The 15,231-nt window shown below is 37.8% G+C and overlaps 2 protein-coding genes across 3 annotated transcripts; both read left to right on the top strand.

Annotated features, from left to right (window-relative positions):
• Positions 1–1,081: 1,081 nt before the first annotated feature.
• Positions 1,082–11,055, top strand: LOC121761584 (GPI ethanolamine phosphate transferase 2). Of its 2 annotated transcripts, XM_042157220.1 has the most exons (17): positions 1,082–1,316; positions 1,402–1,498; positions 1,661–1,705; positions 1,782–1,949; positions 2,045–2,129; positions 2,218–2,324; positions 3,013–3,093; positions 3,756–3,808; positions 3,882–3,978; positions 5,084–5,218; positions 7,564–7,660; positions 8,445–8,643; positions 8,736–8,829; positions 8,936–9,937; positions 10,355–10,447; positions 10,541–10,824; positions 10,923–11,055. In XM_042157220.1, the coding sequence occupies exons 1-17, from the start codon at positions 1,183–1,185 to the stop codon at positions 11,017–11,019; spliced, it is 2,868 nt and encodes a 955-aa protein (XP_042013154.1). In that variant the 5' UTR covers positions 1,082–1,182; the 3' UTR covers positions 11,020–11,055. The 2 variants fall into 2 exon arrangements, with proteins under 2 accessions (XP_042013154.1, XP_042013155.1); XM_042157221.1 differs by lacking the exon at positions 1,402–1,498 and having other exon boundaries at positions 1,218–1,316.
• A 394-nt stretch (positions 11,056–11,449) lies between these two features.
• On the top strand, positions 11,450–13,317 carry LOC121761585. Its single transcript, XM_042157222.1, has 2 exons — positions 11,450–12,526; positions 12,985–13,317. The coding sequence occupies exon 1, from the start codon at positions 11,450–11,452 to the stop codon at positions 12,491–12,493; it is 1,044 nt and encodes a 347-aa protein (XP_042013156.1). The 3' UTR covers positions 12,494–12,526; positions 12,985–13,317.
• Positions 13,318–15,231: the final 1,914 nt, after the last annotated feature.

Below are 15,231 nucleotides of genomic sequence, written 5' to 3'. Positions count from 1 at the left end.
GTGATTGGTTTTACCACAATGACTGCATATAAACTTGTTTAAGCCCTTGCCAAAGTTTGAAGCGGCATTTGCAAAAGGTTGTTCACTTGTGATTGGAGCAGGAGAATAGGCCGTAGATAACATATTTCCATCAATGTGCCGCTGTCTTTCTTCCTGAATAACTAAGGAAAACACCTTAGAGAGTGAAGGCAGAGGAGTTATGGAGAGAATATTAGATCTGATCTGAGAAAATGATGGATTTAAATCGATTAGACATTGAACTGTACAGTCATTTTCCTGATGCTGATGCCACTTTGTGGCACTATTGCAAGTGCAGCGATTACACGAGCACCAAGAGAGAGGCTGAGAATTTTTGAACTCATCCCAAACTATTCTCAAATTTATGAAGTACTTAGCTGCTAACATTAGTTTGTAAAGATAGCATCATAATGCTAGATGAAGAAGAACAAAAAGTGAGAGAACTTGATTTTGTTTTTATTGATTGAATGAATCACAAAAACAGGCACTTCATATACTAGAGTGATTTTGGTGTAGCTACAACGAGTACAGGAAGATAAAACTCATCTAAGCTAACTAACTAAAAGTGACAGCTGTATGACAGCTTGCAAGCTCAAGACTTCACCTCCACGTCATTTTCGGATTGGGTATCATGTATTAGATTTTCGGATCGGGTTTCATGTATTAGACTTCTCGCTCTAATAGTACCCGAAATCATATTCGGATCGGGTATCATGTATTAGATTTTAGGAAATTCGGGATCGAGTGCTGAAATTTTCGGATCGGGTATCCACGGGTACCCAATTTGACAGGCCTAATAAACTGTTAATGCTACCTCCGTCCCACAAAAGATCCTAATAACACGAGATTTGAAGAGATTTTATTTAATATTTTAAATGAAAGAGAAAATATAATTGTATATTGTATATATTCTCTAAAAATGACAGTATTTTGTTATAATTACAAGATGGTTCAATTTATTATGCAATAAAATGTGATTTAATTTTAATCACAATTCTATCTATATTTGCCTAAAATTGCTTTTGCACAAATGACTTTATGGGCTTTCTTTCAGTCAAGCCCAATAGGCCCACTAGTTCCTCTCTTCTCTCTCACTTTCTCCCTTCATCGGCAACTACAAACTCCGACGCACCGTGACGACGCGCGGTTACAAAGCAGAGAAGAATGGGTAATGGCTACTCTTTGACGTGCAAAAACCTCACTCTTTTCACAATTTCAGCTGTGCTCATCCAGATTATTGGTCTATATCTTTTCATCGTTGGTTTCTTTCCGGTTAAGCCTTCTCTCTCCGGCATGAGGTCTGCTTTTCTGTTCCATTTAAGTTCAACTTTCCGCGGATTAACAAATTTGCTTCTGTCTTATTTATGCCATTGCTTGGTTTAGTGGATTCGAGAGCTTCTATCCGCCTGCCGTCAATTCGATTCATTTCGATAATAACATTTCTACTTTGCCTCCTCAAAAGCTCAAATCATTATATCAGGTGTTGCTTTGTTATTGCAAATGCCAAAATCCAAATCAATTCGGTTGATTGACCCTACTTAAACAAATCATACTACTATTTTTCTTCTCTTTGGTCAATATTTATGAATTCAATTTCACTCAATTTCTGTAAGCTTATGTGGTTTAGTTGTGGTGAATGCAGGAACTATCTGGTGTTCCTCCATTGTATGATAGATTAATATTAATGGTACTATTTCTGTTTGAGTGCTACTTTCTAAGGGTCGAGTATCAACTTTTGCCTATATTAATGAGTTGTGATTCAGGTTATTGATGGATTGCCAGCTGAATTTCTTCTTGGAAAGGATGGGGAGCCTCCCCCTAAGGTTTTTATGGAAGCTATGCCGTATACACAGTCATTATTGGCTAGCGGATTGGCAATTGGCTATCACGCAAAGGCTGCACCACCTACTGTTACAATGCCTCGCCTAAAGGCAAGTAAAGTTCTCTATCATGTTGGCACTCATTGCTTCAGGAGTGAAGGATAGATGTAACCAGAGTTCTTAACAATAGTGATGGTTAAAAGCAGGCTATGGTTTCTGGGGCTATTGGGGGATTTCTTGATGTTGCTTCTAATTTTAATACGCAAGCATTTTTGGAGGATAACCTTATTGGTAAGTTTATTTATTATCTAAATATGTTCACTGGCTGTCGAAGCAATATAGCGGGCCTCCCACATCCTTATGCCTGTGCTATCCGCAGCTCAATTTCGCAGGATTGGCTGGAAAATGATGATGCTTGGTGATGAAACATGGCTTAAGCTGTTTCCAAATATGTTTGATAAGCATGATGGAGTTAGCAGTTTCTTTGTAAGTTGTTATACAGAATATCTAGAAATGCTGAGTAGATATGACACTTAAGCAACTTCATTTTTAGTGTGCGGTTGGAGGTACTAACAGGAAACATCTTTTTATTTTCTCAGCACATTACCCACCCTCATAGTTTTTTTACTTGCAACTCCATATGCAGAGTATTTGTGGTATTTCTAGTGGTTGGCTGATTCTTGTAATAGAAACGAGTTTTAATTACAGCTTGTCTCGTGGAGAATCATGGTTGTGCGGTCTTCTAGATGAAAATTAACAAAGGCGTTTCACCTTCTTTCCCGTAAGAAGTAGTTTACTGAACTTGTTAGTCAGTGAGACTGCTCATATGACCCCCGAATCTGTTTCTCGTGGTAGTTCTAATTATCCAAAGATGAGGCTTTGATGTTGGGGAGGTAGCTGAAGCAGTCTACTCGGTTACCTACACTAAAATTGTGTTTTCCTTTGTTCTTTATCAAAAGAAAAAGTGACGCAAAAGAAACTAGACTTTTATTTTTAAATGTTGGCACATTAATGGTGAAGAAATGTGGGTGTAGAAGAGCTTTATGATATCATTCAATGCATAACTCTTTGTCTTATGAGATCTTCTAACTGCCTGTTTTTGTTTTCTTTTCCTTTACTGTATCCATTTTCTTGAAGGGGGACTTTTTGAACAATCTTTTTGGTCTGACAACAGGTCAAAGACACTATTGAAGTCGATTACAATGTCTCTAGACACTTGACAAATGAGCTTTGGCATACTGACAATGATCTTCTGGTAAGTCTATCATTCACAAGTTCAGCATAAATGACTATAAACTCCCGTCCTGTGGATGTTTTGTATACAAGATTAGGTATGAGATTATGTTGTATGCATAAAACTATATATTCCTCACTGTTAATTAAGCTTCATGTTTCCTAGCCAAGCTTGAATTGGTTAATTGCATACTATAGAAAATGGAATTAAGTGTATGTATTTACCAAAGTAACTTGGCTCGTGATAATTTTCCGTGGCTTCAGTTTTTATTGTGAGAAAAAGACTTAAAAAGTCCTTTTGATTGACTTGGAGAGAAGAATAAGAGTTTCATAAGAGTTCCATGATACAAATTAAAATGCGGCTGTTACTTCATAGTATTAGTAAGCTCTGGAAGGGCCAGAGATAATCTGGCCTCTATTGAAAAATTAAGGATGCTTATTTTTTGTTGTAAATAGTTTATTCATTTGAATATTGATCGGATGTCCTATCTGATTTAAGCTTAAACTTTTTCCTTTTAAGTAATTTCTTTTTAATATTAAATTAGAAGAGAAAGTTATATGAATATAAAAAGTGATGACCCAATCAAAATGATAGTGATGTCTTTCGAATAAGTCCAGTAATAATAATAAAAGTGAAGCACATTTCAATACGTATGTTGAGATTAACCGGTATAGCTATTACAGATTCTTCATTATCTTGGATTGGATCATGTTGGACATATTGGCGGGCGTAATAGGTAATGCTTCTTATTTTGCTATATCCTTCTAAATTACTTACTTACTCATATGTTGCCAATTTTCGATTGCCAGTGCCTTGATGAGCCCCAAACTGATGGAGATGGATAGAGTAATTGAATGGATTCATTCAACATTAGTTCAAGAAATGAAGCAAAGACGGACACTTTTGGTTCGTGCTGCTTTATTCTCATCTGAAATTTCTGGTGCGCCGCTGGTTTTTACATAATTAGCTACTAAAGTATTACATAAGCTGTATACAGCATGTTGGTTTGAAGCATTTAATGGATCAGGTCTAAAGTGTTTTAAATTAAATCATGTGGTTAGGTAACTACACCTAATAAACTTGTTTAGCTGACAAAGACCTTTGAATGGCTTTACAAGATTTGTTCGACATGTTATCTTCCATAATCAAGGTTTACAACATACTTTCTGAGGTTATAATAAAGTTACCATATTGAAAATTGGTGACTTTTTTGTTGTATCGATATTAGTTATTTAAGGTAGAGCATAGCGTTGCATACATCATGCATTGTAGCGTGGAAGAAACAGATTTGATCAATGCTCATTGTAAACTCAATGAATCATCAAAATATTCAAACAGTGTGAATGTCATCCTTATATGTTAATATGAAATGATTTTGTCTTAATACAGGATTATATATTTGCATTGATGATCTTTGTAAATGTATTTAATTAGTTAGAGAGGGGAAAACATGTTAAAGATTACTCAGAATTCAGAAAAATTTGGTCTATTGTCATTCTAAAATATAATTCATTCTTATTGAGGGCCTGCTCTTTCTAGATTCCAAAAGTTAAAATTTGATGTAAAAGGTTATGGGCACGTGGCCATATATACACTGCTTAAGTCAAAGAAAGTTGCAAAATGGTTTCAGGCTTCTCGATTTACTATTTCTGAAGGACAGTAAAAATATGACTTGGTTGAATCTTCTCACTAAATGCTGATATTGGTGTTTACTTGTAATTGTTAGTTATCCCTGTAAAATTTTGTTAGTTCATACCATTGTGCTAGTGTGACTGGGCGAGATGCGCATTCATGAACTGGATAAGCCAATAATATGGAGTTGCCCTTTTGTCTTTACTCAATCATGATCTAGTTTTACTTGACTTTGATCATGCTAATGATGAGCCTTATAAGGTCAAATACTATGTTCAGAAGATTACTAGAAACCGTGTATCATTTAGCGCATGCCATTTCATAGCTTTGGAATGACAATGCTATATATCTATCTTAATGTGGTCTATCTAAATTCCAGGTGGTAGTAAGTGATCATGGCATGACCAATGGTGGTAATCATGGGGGGTCTTCATATGAGGAGACAGATTCTTTGGCACTTTTCATTAGTGCTGAAAAGATCAGTGATGCTGAAAATATTAAAGAAGCTTACCAGGTACTCTGACTTCGAATCTACTACTCCCTCCGTCCCACTCTAAGTGGAGCCTTTACGGCACTGGATTTTATGCCGTGTTGTTTTGTGAGTTAAGTGGAGAGAGTAAAGTAAGAGAGAGGGAAAAGTAGAGAGTGCGATGTTTCCATTTTTAGATATGTGTCATTTAGAGTGGGACATCCCAAAAAGGAAAATGTGTCCCTTAGAGTGGGAAGGGAGTAGTTTTTAACTTGATATAAATAAGTCAAATGATTGAATAACATTTGATGAGCTTTGATGCGTAGATAACTATAAAATAAACCTATTTCACCCAAAACCAAATTAATTTTATTAATGCAAAACTAATTAACCTACAACCCAAACCAAATTGTCAACCAAACTTAACTCCTAACCAATGTTGTCAAATAGTATGGCGGCTTATGGCGGTTCGCCCGAAAACTGCCATCGGTATGGCGGGATATGGCGGTCATTAATTAAATAAATAAAATAATACCTATATATTTATATATAATTCAAAAAACAAGAAAATAATATAAATATTACATGTAAAACTCTTAAAATAATTAATAAAGCATAAAATCAAAAGCAATTCTATAAAAGTCTAATAATTCAAGTTAATAATTAAAGTTTAGTTCAACAAAACATAAAGCTATCATAAGCAATACTCAATAGTCATCGATCATCAAGCCCAACATAGTCTTCTAGTTCATCAGCATCCATTGCTTCATCTTCATCATTGGCATCCATTGCTTTATCCTATTGACATCCGAATACATTATCCTCAAATTCTTCATCTTCCAATGCTTCATCTCCAAGCCATTTGCCTCTCCCTTTTCTAGATATGGTGGGTACCGTGGGTTACTTTTTCTTAGAATATCTAACACATGTTGAATTTGGTATAGAAGATTCTTTCCTTTTCTTTGACCTAGAATATGTCCTAGGCTCTCCAACTACTGAAGCTTTATGAACCAAATGAAGGTGGGAGAAGCCAGAGAATTGAGGATAATTTAGGTTTCAATTTCTCATTTTAATTTTAATCTAATTTTCATTTTAATTGTAAAATTGGATCCTCTCCTCCTTCTCTGGCTTCTCCTAGCTTCATTTGGTTCATAATGATGATGATACACTTGATTGGGATATGGTGTATAAAGCTTCAAAAGTTGGAGAGCCTGGGACATATACTAGGTCAAAGAAAAGGAAAGAATCTTCTATACCAAGTTCAACTTGTGTTAGATATTCTAAGAAATAGGAACCCACGGTACCCACCATATCTAGAAAAGGGAGAGGCAAAGGGCTTGTAGATGAAGAATTTGAGGATAATGTATGCGGATGTCAAGAGGATGAAGCAATGGATGCCAATAATGAAGATGAATCAATGGATGCCCATGATATTGATGAGGATGAACTAGAAGACTATGTTGGGCTTGATGATTGATGACTATTGAGTATTGCTTATGCTGGCTTTATGTTTTGTTTAACTAAACTTTGTTTATTAGACTTTTATAAATTTCTTTTGATTTTATGCTTTATTAATTATTTTAAGAGTTTTAGATGTTATATTTTTTTTATCATTTTCTAATTTTTTGAATTATATACAAGTATTATTTATTTAATTAATGACCGCCATATCCCTGTGGCAGTTTTCGGGCGAACCGCCATAAGCCACCATACTGATTTGACTACATTGCTTAATTTATTAGGTTTTTCTTTGTGTTTTAGACTCTCTATATTTATTTCAGGCTGTGACTTGTAGTCCGAATGTTATCTAAATGTAATTTACCTGATCCATGATGGTGGTTGCAAGCTGAAGTATTTGTGGCTTCTCAAACTTATACACAGATATGAATATGCAGAGATGAAGGCATCTAACCTTTGTTCCATTTAGAAGCTGCTTATAATAAATTGTTTAGCATCTAGTTCTTTTGTTAGCTAGGAGATATCTGCTTCTCAAGGATGTGGACCTACAACGGATTGAAATTTTGATACAATTTGATAAGAATGAAGCCTGTGAAATCTTTTTCTCACCCATTGGAAGATGTGTAGTATAATCTTATCCCCGAGGAGTGAGGCCTTTGTCTGACAGTTGCATATTCTTGATAAGTGCCTTTTTATTTCCATTGTATTGAACTTCTACAATACTGATTTGATTGGCACATTTGAAAAATACAACCTTGTTATATGCACCATCTGTAGAGACTAGAGTCAGTTTGCTAACCTATATCGCACAACACATTACAAGTTTCCCTGACTAATTTCTTGTTACTTTCATAGTGACAGAGAGAATCACCACATCAACTTTTATGCAAGCTCTAATAAAGGGTATCTTATCTTTTATTCTGCATTTTCAGGTTGACATTGCCTCAACATTGGCCCTCCTCTTCGGTGTGCCTATTCCAAAAAATAATGTCGGCGCTGTAATGACTGATGTTTTCTCATCTCTCAGAGGTTCTATATTACTATCTGGCACTTAATAATAAATGTGTTGTCATTTGCAATGTGTTCTCTGGATGTCTCACCTCCTCCTCAATTTGTGAAGCCTTTTATACATTTGGTACTGTTACTGTATTTGTATTTTCTTGTCAAATGAAGAAGTGGAAGTTGCACCATTGTCTGGTCCTTGGATGTCCAAAAATTGCTGATGGGAACTCCAGAATTAAAGCTTGGTTCTCCAACCAAAAGGAAAATCTGTTTTACCAATTAAATATGAAGTATGCTAATGCTTAAGAATGGAAATGCCTCATATAAGCTTATACTGGATGCGCTGCTCTTTGAAGTGCATGATTTTGCTTCTTTCCTTCAACCTCGTCAATAGCAGACACTAAAAGTAGAATATAGAATCCGGTTGGTGGAATCTTGCATGTAGAATACAGATGTCATGGCCTAGCAGGTTTTAATATACTCAATTGTTTGTTAATAAAGGTGCATATTCAGTTTCATATAGTGAAAAGACCTCTAGCAAAATTAATATGATAACAAGTTATTGTTATTTAAGAACATTACTGTTCATAAGCTTATAGGTAAAGAAACATATTCTAGTTACTGGATGAAAGCTTTCAGACTGAGGTATCTATCTTGTATCAGAGCACCTAAGCTTGCCATAAACTTAATCCTAGCTGGAGTTCAGAACTTGTTCTGTTCTCCATGTATCCACACTCCTTAATTAAAATTCCAGTGTCACTTGCCCATTTTATGATAATTGCATCTCTTTTTCATCTTTCTCATGAAGCAGCTGAACAACAACTGAGGATACTAGAGCTAAATTCTTGGCAATTACTGAGGCTACTACAAACCCATTTCACCGAATTTGAGTGTGCAAGATTCTCATGCGAGTCTGGAAGTGGTAAAAATGATGGTGCAGAGAGGTTTTGTTGCTCATATTTGGCTGCCAAATATCTCCACGAATCCTGGATATCAAAGAATTCTTTGAGGTCAATAATTTTCTTAGCCCCTCTTGAAATATAATATAAATAATCCCACCATAGAAAAAGTGTGTAACAATCTTTTTCGCGTCTTCAAATAGATCCACCAATGGAGATGATTATCAGAGCATAGTTATGGCATATCATGATTTCCTTGGAATTGCAAGCAAGTGGTTATCAAGCAGATCAACTGATGTATGTATGAATTCTTTTCTACCGGAAAGTTCATTTCTACTAAGGAAAATATTGATACCTTGCTCTTGTTCTTCTTTGTTGTGCTCTTTGTTTCTTGGTATTACAGAAGCCATTTGTTCAACTTGCACTGGGAGTAGCAGCAATGCTTCTGTCGTCTTTGATACTTATGAGCCTCCTTTTCCTCCTTGGCCAAGAGAATAATCTCCAGGGAAGTGACTACGTTTCTAGCTCTGATGACAAGACTCACAAGTGGCATTTAGAGGAATTATTTATTGTGGCTGTAATGTTTATCCTTGTATTAAGCATGGCTTCAAGTTCTATGGTAGAGGAAGAACAATACATTTGGCATTTCATGACCTCTTCATTTTATTTGATCTTGCTGAGAAAGACAATACACTCCATCACCGATGGCAGTGCACTCACTTTGACATCTGGGAAAAAAGTAAGAATAATCCATAGCATATGTTGCATCATTGTAGTTCTAGTATGTAGGAGAGTTCTCAGGGGCTGGCATCAGGGTGGTGTCAACTGGGCTTATCTACCAGACATTTCAAAGCTACTTGAGCAGGCAGGGACTCTTTCTATAAAGTCTCTGCATTTGTTATCATTGGTCCTTGTTGTTATCACATTTTCAGCTGTTCTTCTGGCAATGCGGTTGAGAATCAATTTAGTCTTGTTCTTACTGCTGATATACTTCATTCCGGTGCTGATAATTTTGGAGCAAATTTTGAAATACCAAGATGGCGCATTCACATCATCGAGCATTCAGAGTACTAAAATGATACAAATATTTTATGCACTTATAGGGACTATTACTGTGGGGGTCCTTCTTTCTCTGCCGTGGTTGAAGCCGATCAGAGATCCCAAAACCTCTAAAGACATCACCAGAGCATCTAGTGACGCTTTACAAGAAAGTCAATGTGAACTTCGCTGTATTAGAGATGTTATATTTGTTATTGGCTGGTGTTATGCATTCTCTTGGTCTCTGTTACAACTTCTGCTACAACAGCCTATAAATTCAATGCCCACATATCTACTTCTTGTGCAAATTTTGGCTACCATATGCTATTTTTCTGAGGGTGGCATTCATCTGAAGCACTGGACTAAGGTCAGTTGAATCTCAATATATTCTCATGGAAAACTACATTTAGATCCCTACATTTTCACTTTTTTCTTTACCTCTCTCTCTATATATCTATCTCTCTTCATTTGAATAAAGAAAATGGGTTCCCGCATTTTCGTGAGATCTTTGGTTCATGAGATTTGCCACACCTCTCTAAACTTTTTCCTTTATTTCTTTTGCCATGAGCTACTACGCCAATTTTTACTACTCGCAAGTGTAAAACCAGGAACATTCAAACACCAATTATAAACCTTATGCTATTTTTGTCTGTAAATGAATTTGTTTTTAAATGTTGGTTTGCAAACTGCATTGGTAATTATGTATCTGCTAAATATGTTGGAAACACTTTCGTGTATGTTTGACTGCTTTTATGGATTAACTCATGAGTGTCTGCACTTTTAGGTTGCTGCTCTGTACTATTTGGGAATGGCTGGCCACTTTGGTCTTGGTAATACAAACACTCTTGCTACAATTGATGTTGCCGGGGCTTTCATAGTACGTTTTACCTTCTTAACTTTGCAATTATGTTCTCATGCTCATGTATGTGTGCATTAACTCTTTCCATGTCTCTATTCTGGTGCTTCCCAGGGCATGTCGAGCCACTCAACTGTGATTTCTGGTATTTTGATGTTCATTATCACGTACGCCTCCCCAATGTTAGCTCTTCTTAGCACATTGATGGATGTTTCCGTGGTGGATGCAACAACACTTGCCAATTCCCAGGATGTTGATTTTGGACATCTTCTGAAGACGGCACTAGGATATCCTTGTCTAGTTCCACTGGGATTGAATTCCATTGTCCTACTTGCATACACAATCGTGTTGCTTCTAATGAGGAACCACTTATTCGTCTGGAGCGTCTTCTCCCCAAAGTAAGTTCTCCCCCAAAAAAGCTGTGTCTATTGCCTAACACCACAAACCAATCCTTCATATTAGCACGAGGCGTGATGGAGTTACGGTTGTTTTGCAGGTATCTCTACGTTTGTGGCACAACAGCCTGCGTCTACATTGGTGTATCATTCATGGCCTTGACTGTAACTTACACGTGCATTGTTAGGTATTATTGACATCGAGTCTAATGAATCAATACGTTTTTCAAATAATGCTTATGAGTTTTATATGATCAAAATTTGGTTCCTGTTAGATATAGATGTAATATTACGATTGAGCATCTTCAAGGAACGAGTAAATCGAAAGGTAAAAAGAAATAATTATCATATTTACTTTTTCTTCGTAAAAATTATTCTCTTAATAAGAAGAGTGTACTTGAGAAGAAATTATGCCTTCTTCAATTTTCAAGATTGGAAGTCGCAATCGCATCATATACATTTACCTGTATTACTGTATAAAACAATATAATCAATGAAATGCTACTTAGCTATATTTGTTTTGGAATAAAGAATGGAATTTAACTGAATTCACCATGAATTTATATATAAAAAAACTTGTTTGCTTTAATTTGATTTGATTCACCTTTTTCCGATCTCGTTCCTGGTTATGGGTAACGAATCCGAAACGCAAACGCTTCTAAACGCGGCCGACTATCTCCTCCAAAGCCGCAACTTCGCCGACTGCATCAACTACGCCGCCCGCGCCCACGATTCCGACCCCACCAATCCCGCACCCGCCAGAATCCTCTCCACCGCCTCCGTCCTCTCCGCCTCCAAAATCTCCGCCACTCACCACGATTACTACGCCGTCCTCAATCTCCCCTATTTCGACTCCGATTCCTCTCGAATTGACTCCACCTTCGAAACCCTAACTTCAATTCTCGATCCCAATACCAACCGCTGCTCCTTCGCATCCGAGGCCTTCGATTTGGCGGTCAAAGCGTGGTCCGTCCTCTCCAATCCCCTCGAGAAGGCCGGGTTCGATGCCGAGTTGCAGGCGTTTTTCGATCCCGCCGCCTCTACCTCCGCTACCTTTTGGACAATCTGCCCTTATTGCTATTACGTCTACGAGTATGATAAGGTTTTCGAGGATTGCTGCTTGAAGTGCCAGAATCAGAGGTGTAGACGAGTGCTCCACGCCGTGCCGATTGCGGGGCCTCCGCCGCCGCCGGACGTGGTAGCCAGGGGCCAGTACTGCTGCCCTGGATTCATGCCGTTCGCGCTTTGTTCCAACGATGGAAAGCCAATTCGTGACAAATTGTGGTTTCCCTTCGCTCCTTCTCATCACCTAGGTGAAATGCCGGATTTTAATTCTGCTACATTTGAAGATTGCGCTGTTGTTTTAGATGATGACAGATTTGAGGGAACAGGTTCTCAGGGTCATGTTAATGGAGAAAAGGCGAGAACGGAAGGAAATTCAAGAAAGAGGATGAAATCCGCGCCCTGGAAATCGAAGAAGTTGTTGGGTAGAGGGATTAGTATCGAGGGCGACGAGGCACATTTTGTATACGGAGTTAGAGACGAGAGTTGTTTTAATGACGAACCCGAGCCTTGTTCGGGGGGACTGGAGTTCCTTAATGGAGATGATGATGTATTCGTTAGTTTGCCGTGCGAATTTGATATGGGAAATGGGAGACCAGTGACCTTGTAAAATGATGTTCATACAACTGACTGAAGCAGGAAGGTAATTGCTTATTCGGTGTAGGAAAGATATTATCAGCTTTTCTGCTTCGTTATTGTTTTGCTTCTTTCCTGTAAATTTATAGCCTTTTGGGATAGTGATGACACACACAATGTGCTCTAGCTGTGTAAGTTGGTTTTTTGCTTTCTTGTCAAATTGCCAAGAGTTAGTTGTTTTAGTTTATGAGAAAATTTTCCTTTAATGTCCATCCATTAACTCATACTACTATATTTGTATTTGCACCAAATCCAGTCTTAGTCTTAGGGCTTCTATTTCCGAATCTTCTTTATCATAATGAGTAGTAATAACCAAAGTAGTCTTCTTTTCCCAAACATGTACTTATTCCATGATTGAATTGAAAGGCAAATATAGCAATTTAGTCTTGATTTCTGCCTGTAATGATGATCAGGCCATATTTTGGAGTATTTCCTTTTCAGTTTCATACTACTTAACTATTGCAGGCTGTGTATAGACATGGTGTGATCCAGTTAATAGGACGGACACAAGATTGAATATAACAGAGAAAAATAGAAGTCTACATTCCTTTCAATGATCTGTGGTAATATGTGGTTGGAGTTAAGACTGTTAGAAGGAGCTAATCTTTGGTTCCATGTCTGAACTTTGTTGGTTCCAGAAATCCAATTGACTTGCAGATTTTAGTTAAATCATGTTATATTTTCAAGTTTTATGCTGACTCATATCCATGCATTTTGCTGGATTGTTGTTACCTTTGATCCATATTTATTTGACTGCCTATGTAACTATTGGTCTATGGATTGTTGGGGTTGGCTTTATCTTGAAAGAGGTGGAGGAGAGCCTCTGTTTTTTCATGTTTAAACTGAGGACCACTTGAACTTTTTCAAATTCTGTTTTGATATTTTCTTATTCTACATTATTTGGTATCTGCTAATTCTAATATCCAGAGTTGTAGAACTCAAAAATTCGGAACCTGATTTGAAGAAAGAACCTTCACTAAATTGTTTAGGCATCAGCTTTAAACCATCCTTGTAGTTTTGAAATCCTGGCTTGATTGCTCCTAAATGCATGGCTTCATTTCTATAGCCATTTCTATGGGACGAAGAGGGTATTTTTTATTTTTTTAATTTGATATTGGATTTTTCATCCATAATAATACTCTTCGTCCATATATAAATGAGTTAGTAGTATTTTTTTTTAACAAAAAATAGCACATTTACTCCTTATCTTCCTTTTTTTATTTAAATTAATAAATTTCATTTTTTAAAATCTCGTGTCTAAAACAATCTCTCTTTTAAACGGTGGTCGAGAGATCACTTTACGCTCTTCATTCTTTAGGCCATCCACAACGCTGCTACTATATCGCCCCTTAAAACACTATTTGCGGGCCCACTGTACTTTTTTACTCCATCCATTAACTAAGGGACGGAACCTGCAACCCTCCGTTTCTTAAATTACTATTCATTCAATTTCATTTTTTAAAAAAAAATTTCCATCAAATTCAATTAATAAAACACACTTCATTAAAAATAAAATAACATTACAACATAAAATTCGTAAAAAATTTAAAAAAATATAATTAAAAATCCTTAAAAAATAAAAAATACATAAGTAAACCGAGGATAGACTCTGTCGTTGAGGGGGAGCCCTCTGTTTTGTCCGATAAATCAGTTGGTGTCTCTGAGGGGGTGAACCCTGTTATTGCTGCTGTTGAATATGTTGAAGAAGAAACCATAAGTATGTCTGTAAATGTGGATCTGTCTGTTGTTTTGCCTGTTGGTCATACTGAGGGGGAAACCCCTGGTGTTTGTGAGAGTGTTTCGGAGGAGAGAACCCTAGAACAGGCAGAGGGCAACGAAGCCCTAATTTCCGAGAAGGCTGTGGAGGGGGAAACCCTGGAAGTTTTTGGGGGCAGTGAGGCCCATGTTTCTGAGAACGTAGGTGAGGGGAAGACCCCTGAAACAGCTGTGGGTACTGAGGCCCATGATGAGGAAGAAATCCCTATTTATATCACGGGGGCAACCCCTTTGTTGAATGAGGAGGGAGAAGACCTCGTTACTAAAAATGTACAGGAACCCGTTGAGGTTAATCTCATGATATTCCGGAGGGGGCCGATTCGCCGATTACTGCGAGGAAAGTAAGGAGGCAAGCTCGTCGGAGCTTGATTGATGAGATTGACGACCCCGTCCAGCAGACGGAGGAAGGAGCGCTGGGTCTAACAACCGCAGCCCCTGAGTAGGCAAACTCCCCCAGACCTAGCAGTGGGGAGTACGAAGAGGAGGAAAGCCGCCACGCGACCGAGAGAAAGAGGAAGGGAAAACAGGTTGCTCCTTCCTCGACCAAGAAAGCAAAAGGGAAGTCCGTTGAACCCTCTCTTCCTTCACCTGCTAAGGTACCATACGCTGCTGAGTCCGAAAGCCCTGCTGGGTCCAGAGACTCCGAAGAAGAACAGGAAGAGGAGCTCAATTTCGAGCCTACAGAAATCTGGATCACCAAGGAATTACTGGACGCGGTGAGGAAGTTCACTGACCCAAAACGTGCAGCGACGTACAAAGAGAAGAGTGCCGTGGAAAAGTATGCTAAGTCCGGGAAGATGTATGACCCAGAGGAGCTCAAGGAGATTGCGTCCAACGACGAATTTCGGGAGTACATAGATGCAATCGGTTTTGACTGGCTGCTCAAGCACAGCACCTTTGAGGTTCCGATAGCCTTAGCACGGGAATTCTTTTCGA

Source organism: Salvia splendens, chromosome 13 (genome assembly GCF_004379255.2).
Source record: "Salvia splendens isolate huo1 chromosome 13, SspV2, whole genome shotgun sequence".
NCBI classification, from domain to species: Eukaryota; Viridiplantae; Streptophyta; class Magnoliopsida; order Lamiales; family Lamiaceae; genus Salvia; species Salvia splendens.
The sequence above is the reverse complement of the archived record's forward strand: the minus strand, read 5'-3'. Positions and strand labels throughout refer to the sequence as shown.

Bases quoted from the DNA above. Each gene is read 5' to 3' on its own strand.
- LOC121761584 (XM_042157220.1), top strand. From the start codon at position 1,183: ATGGGTAATGGCTACTCTTTGACGTGCAAAAACCTCACTCTTTTCACA. The intron at 1,706-1,781 runs GTACTATTTCTG...GTTGTGATTCAG, and splicing joins ATGATAGATTAATATTAATG to GTTATTGATGGATTGCCAGC. The intron at 10,825-10,922 runs GTAAGTTCTCCC...GTTGTTTTGCAG, and splicing joins TGGAGCGTCTTCTCCCCAAA to GTATCTCTACGTTTGTGGCA.
- LOC121761585 (XM_042157222.1), top strand. From the start codon at position 11,450: ATGGGTAACGAATCCGAAACGCAAACGCTTCTAAACGCGGCCGACTAT.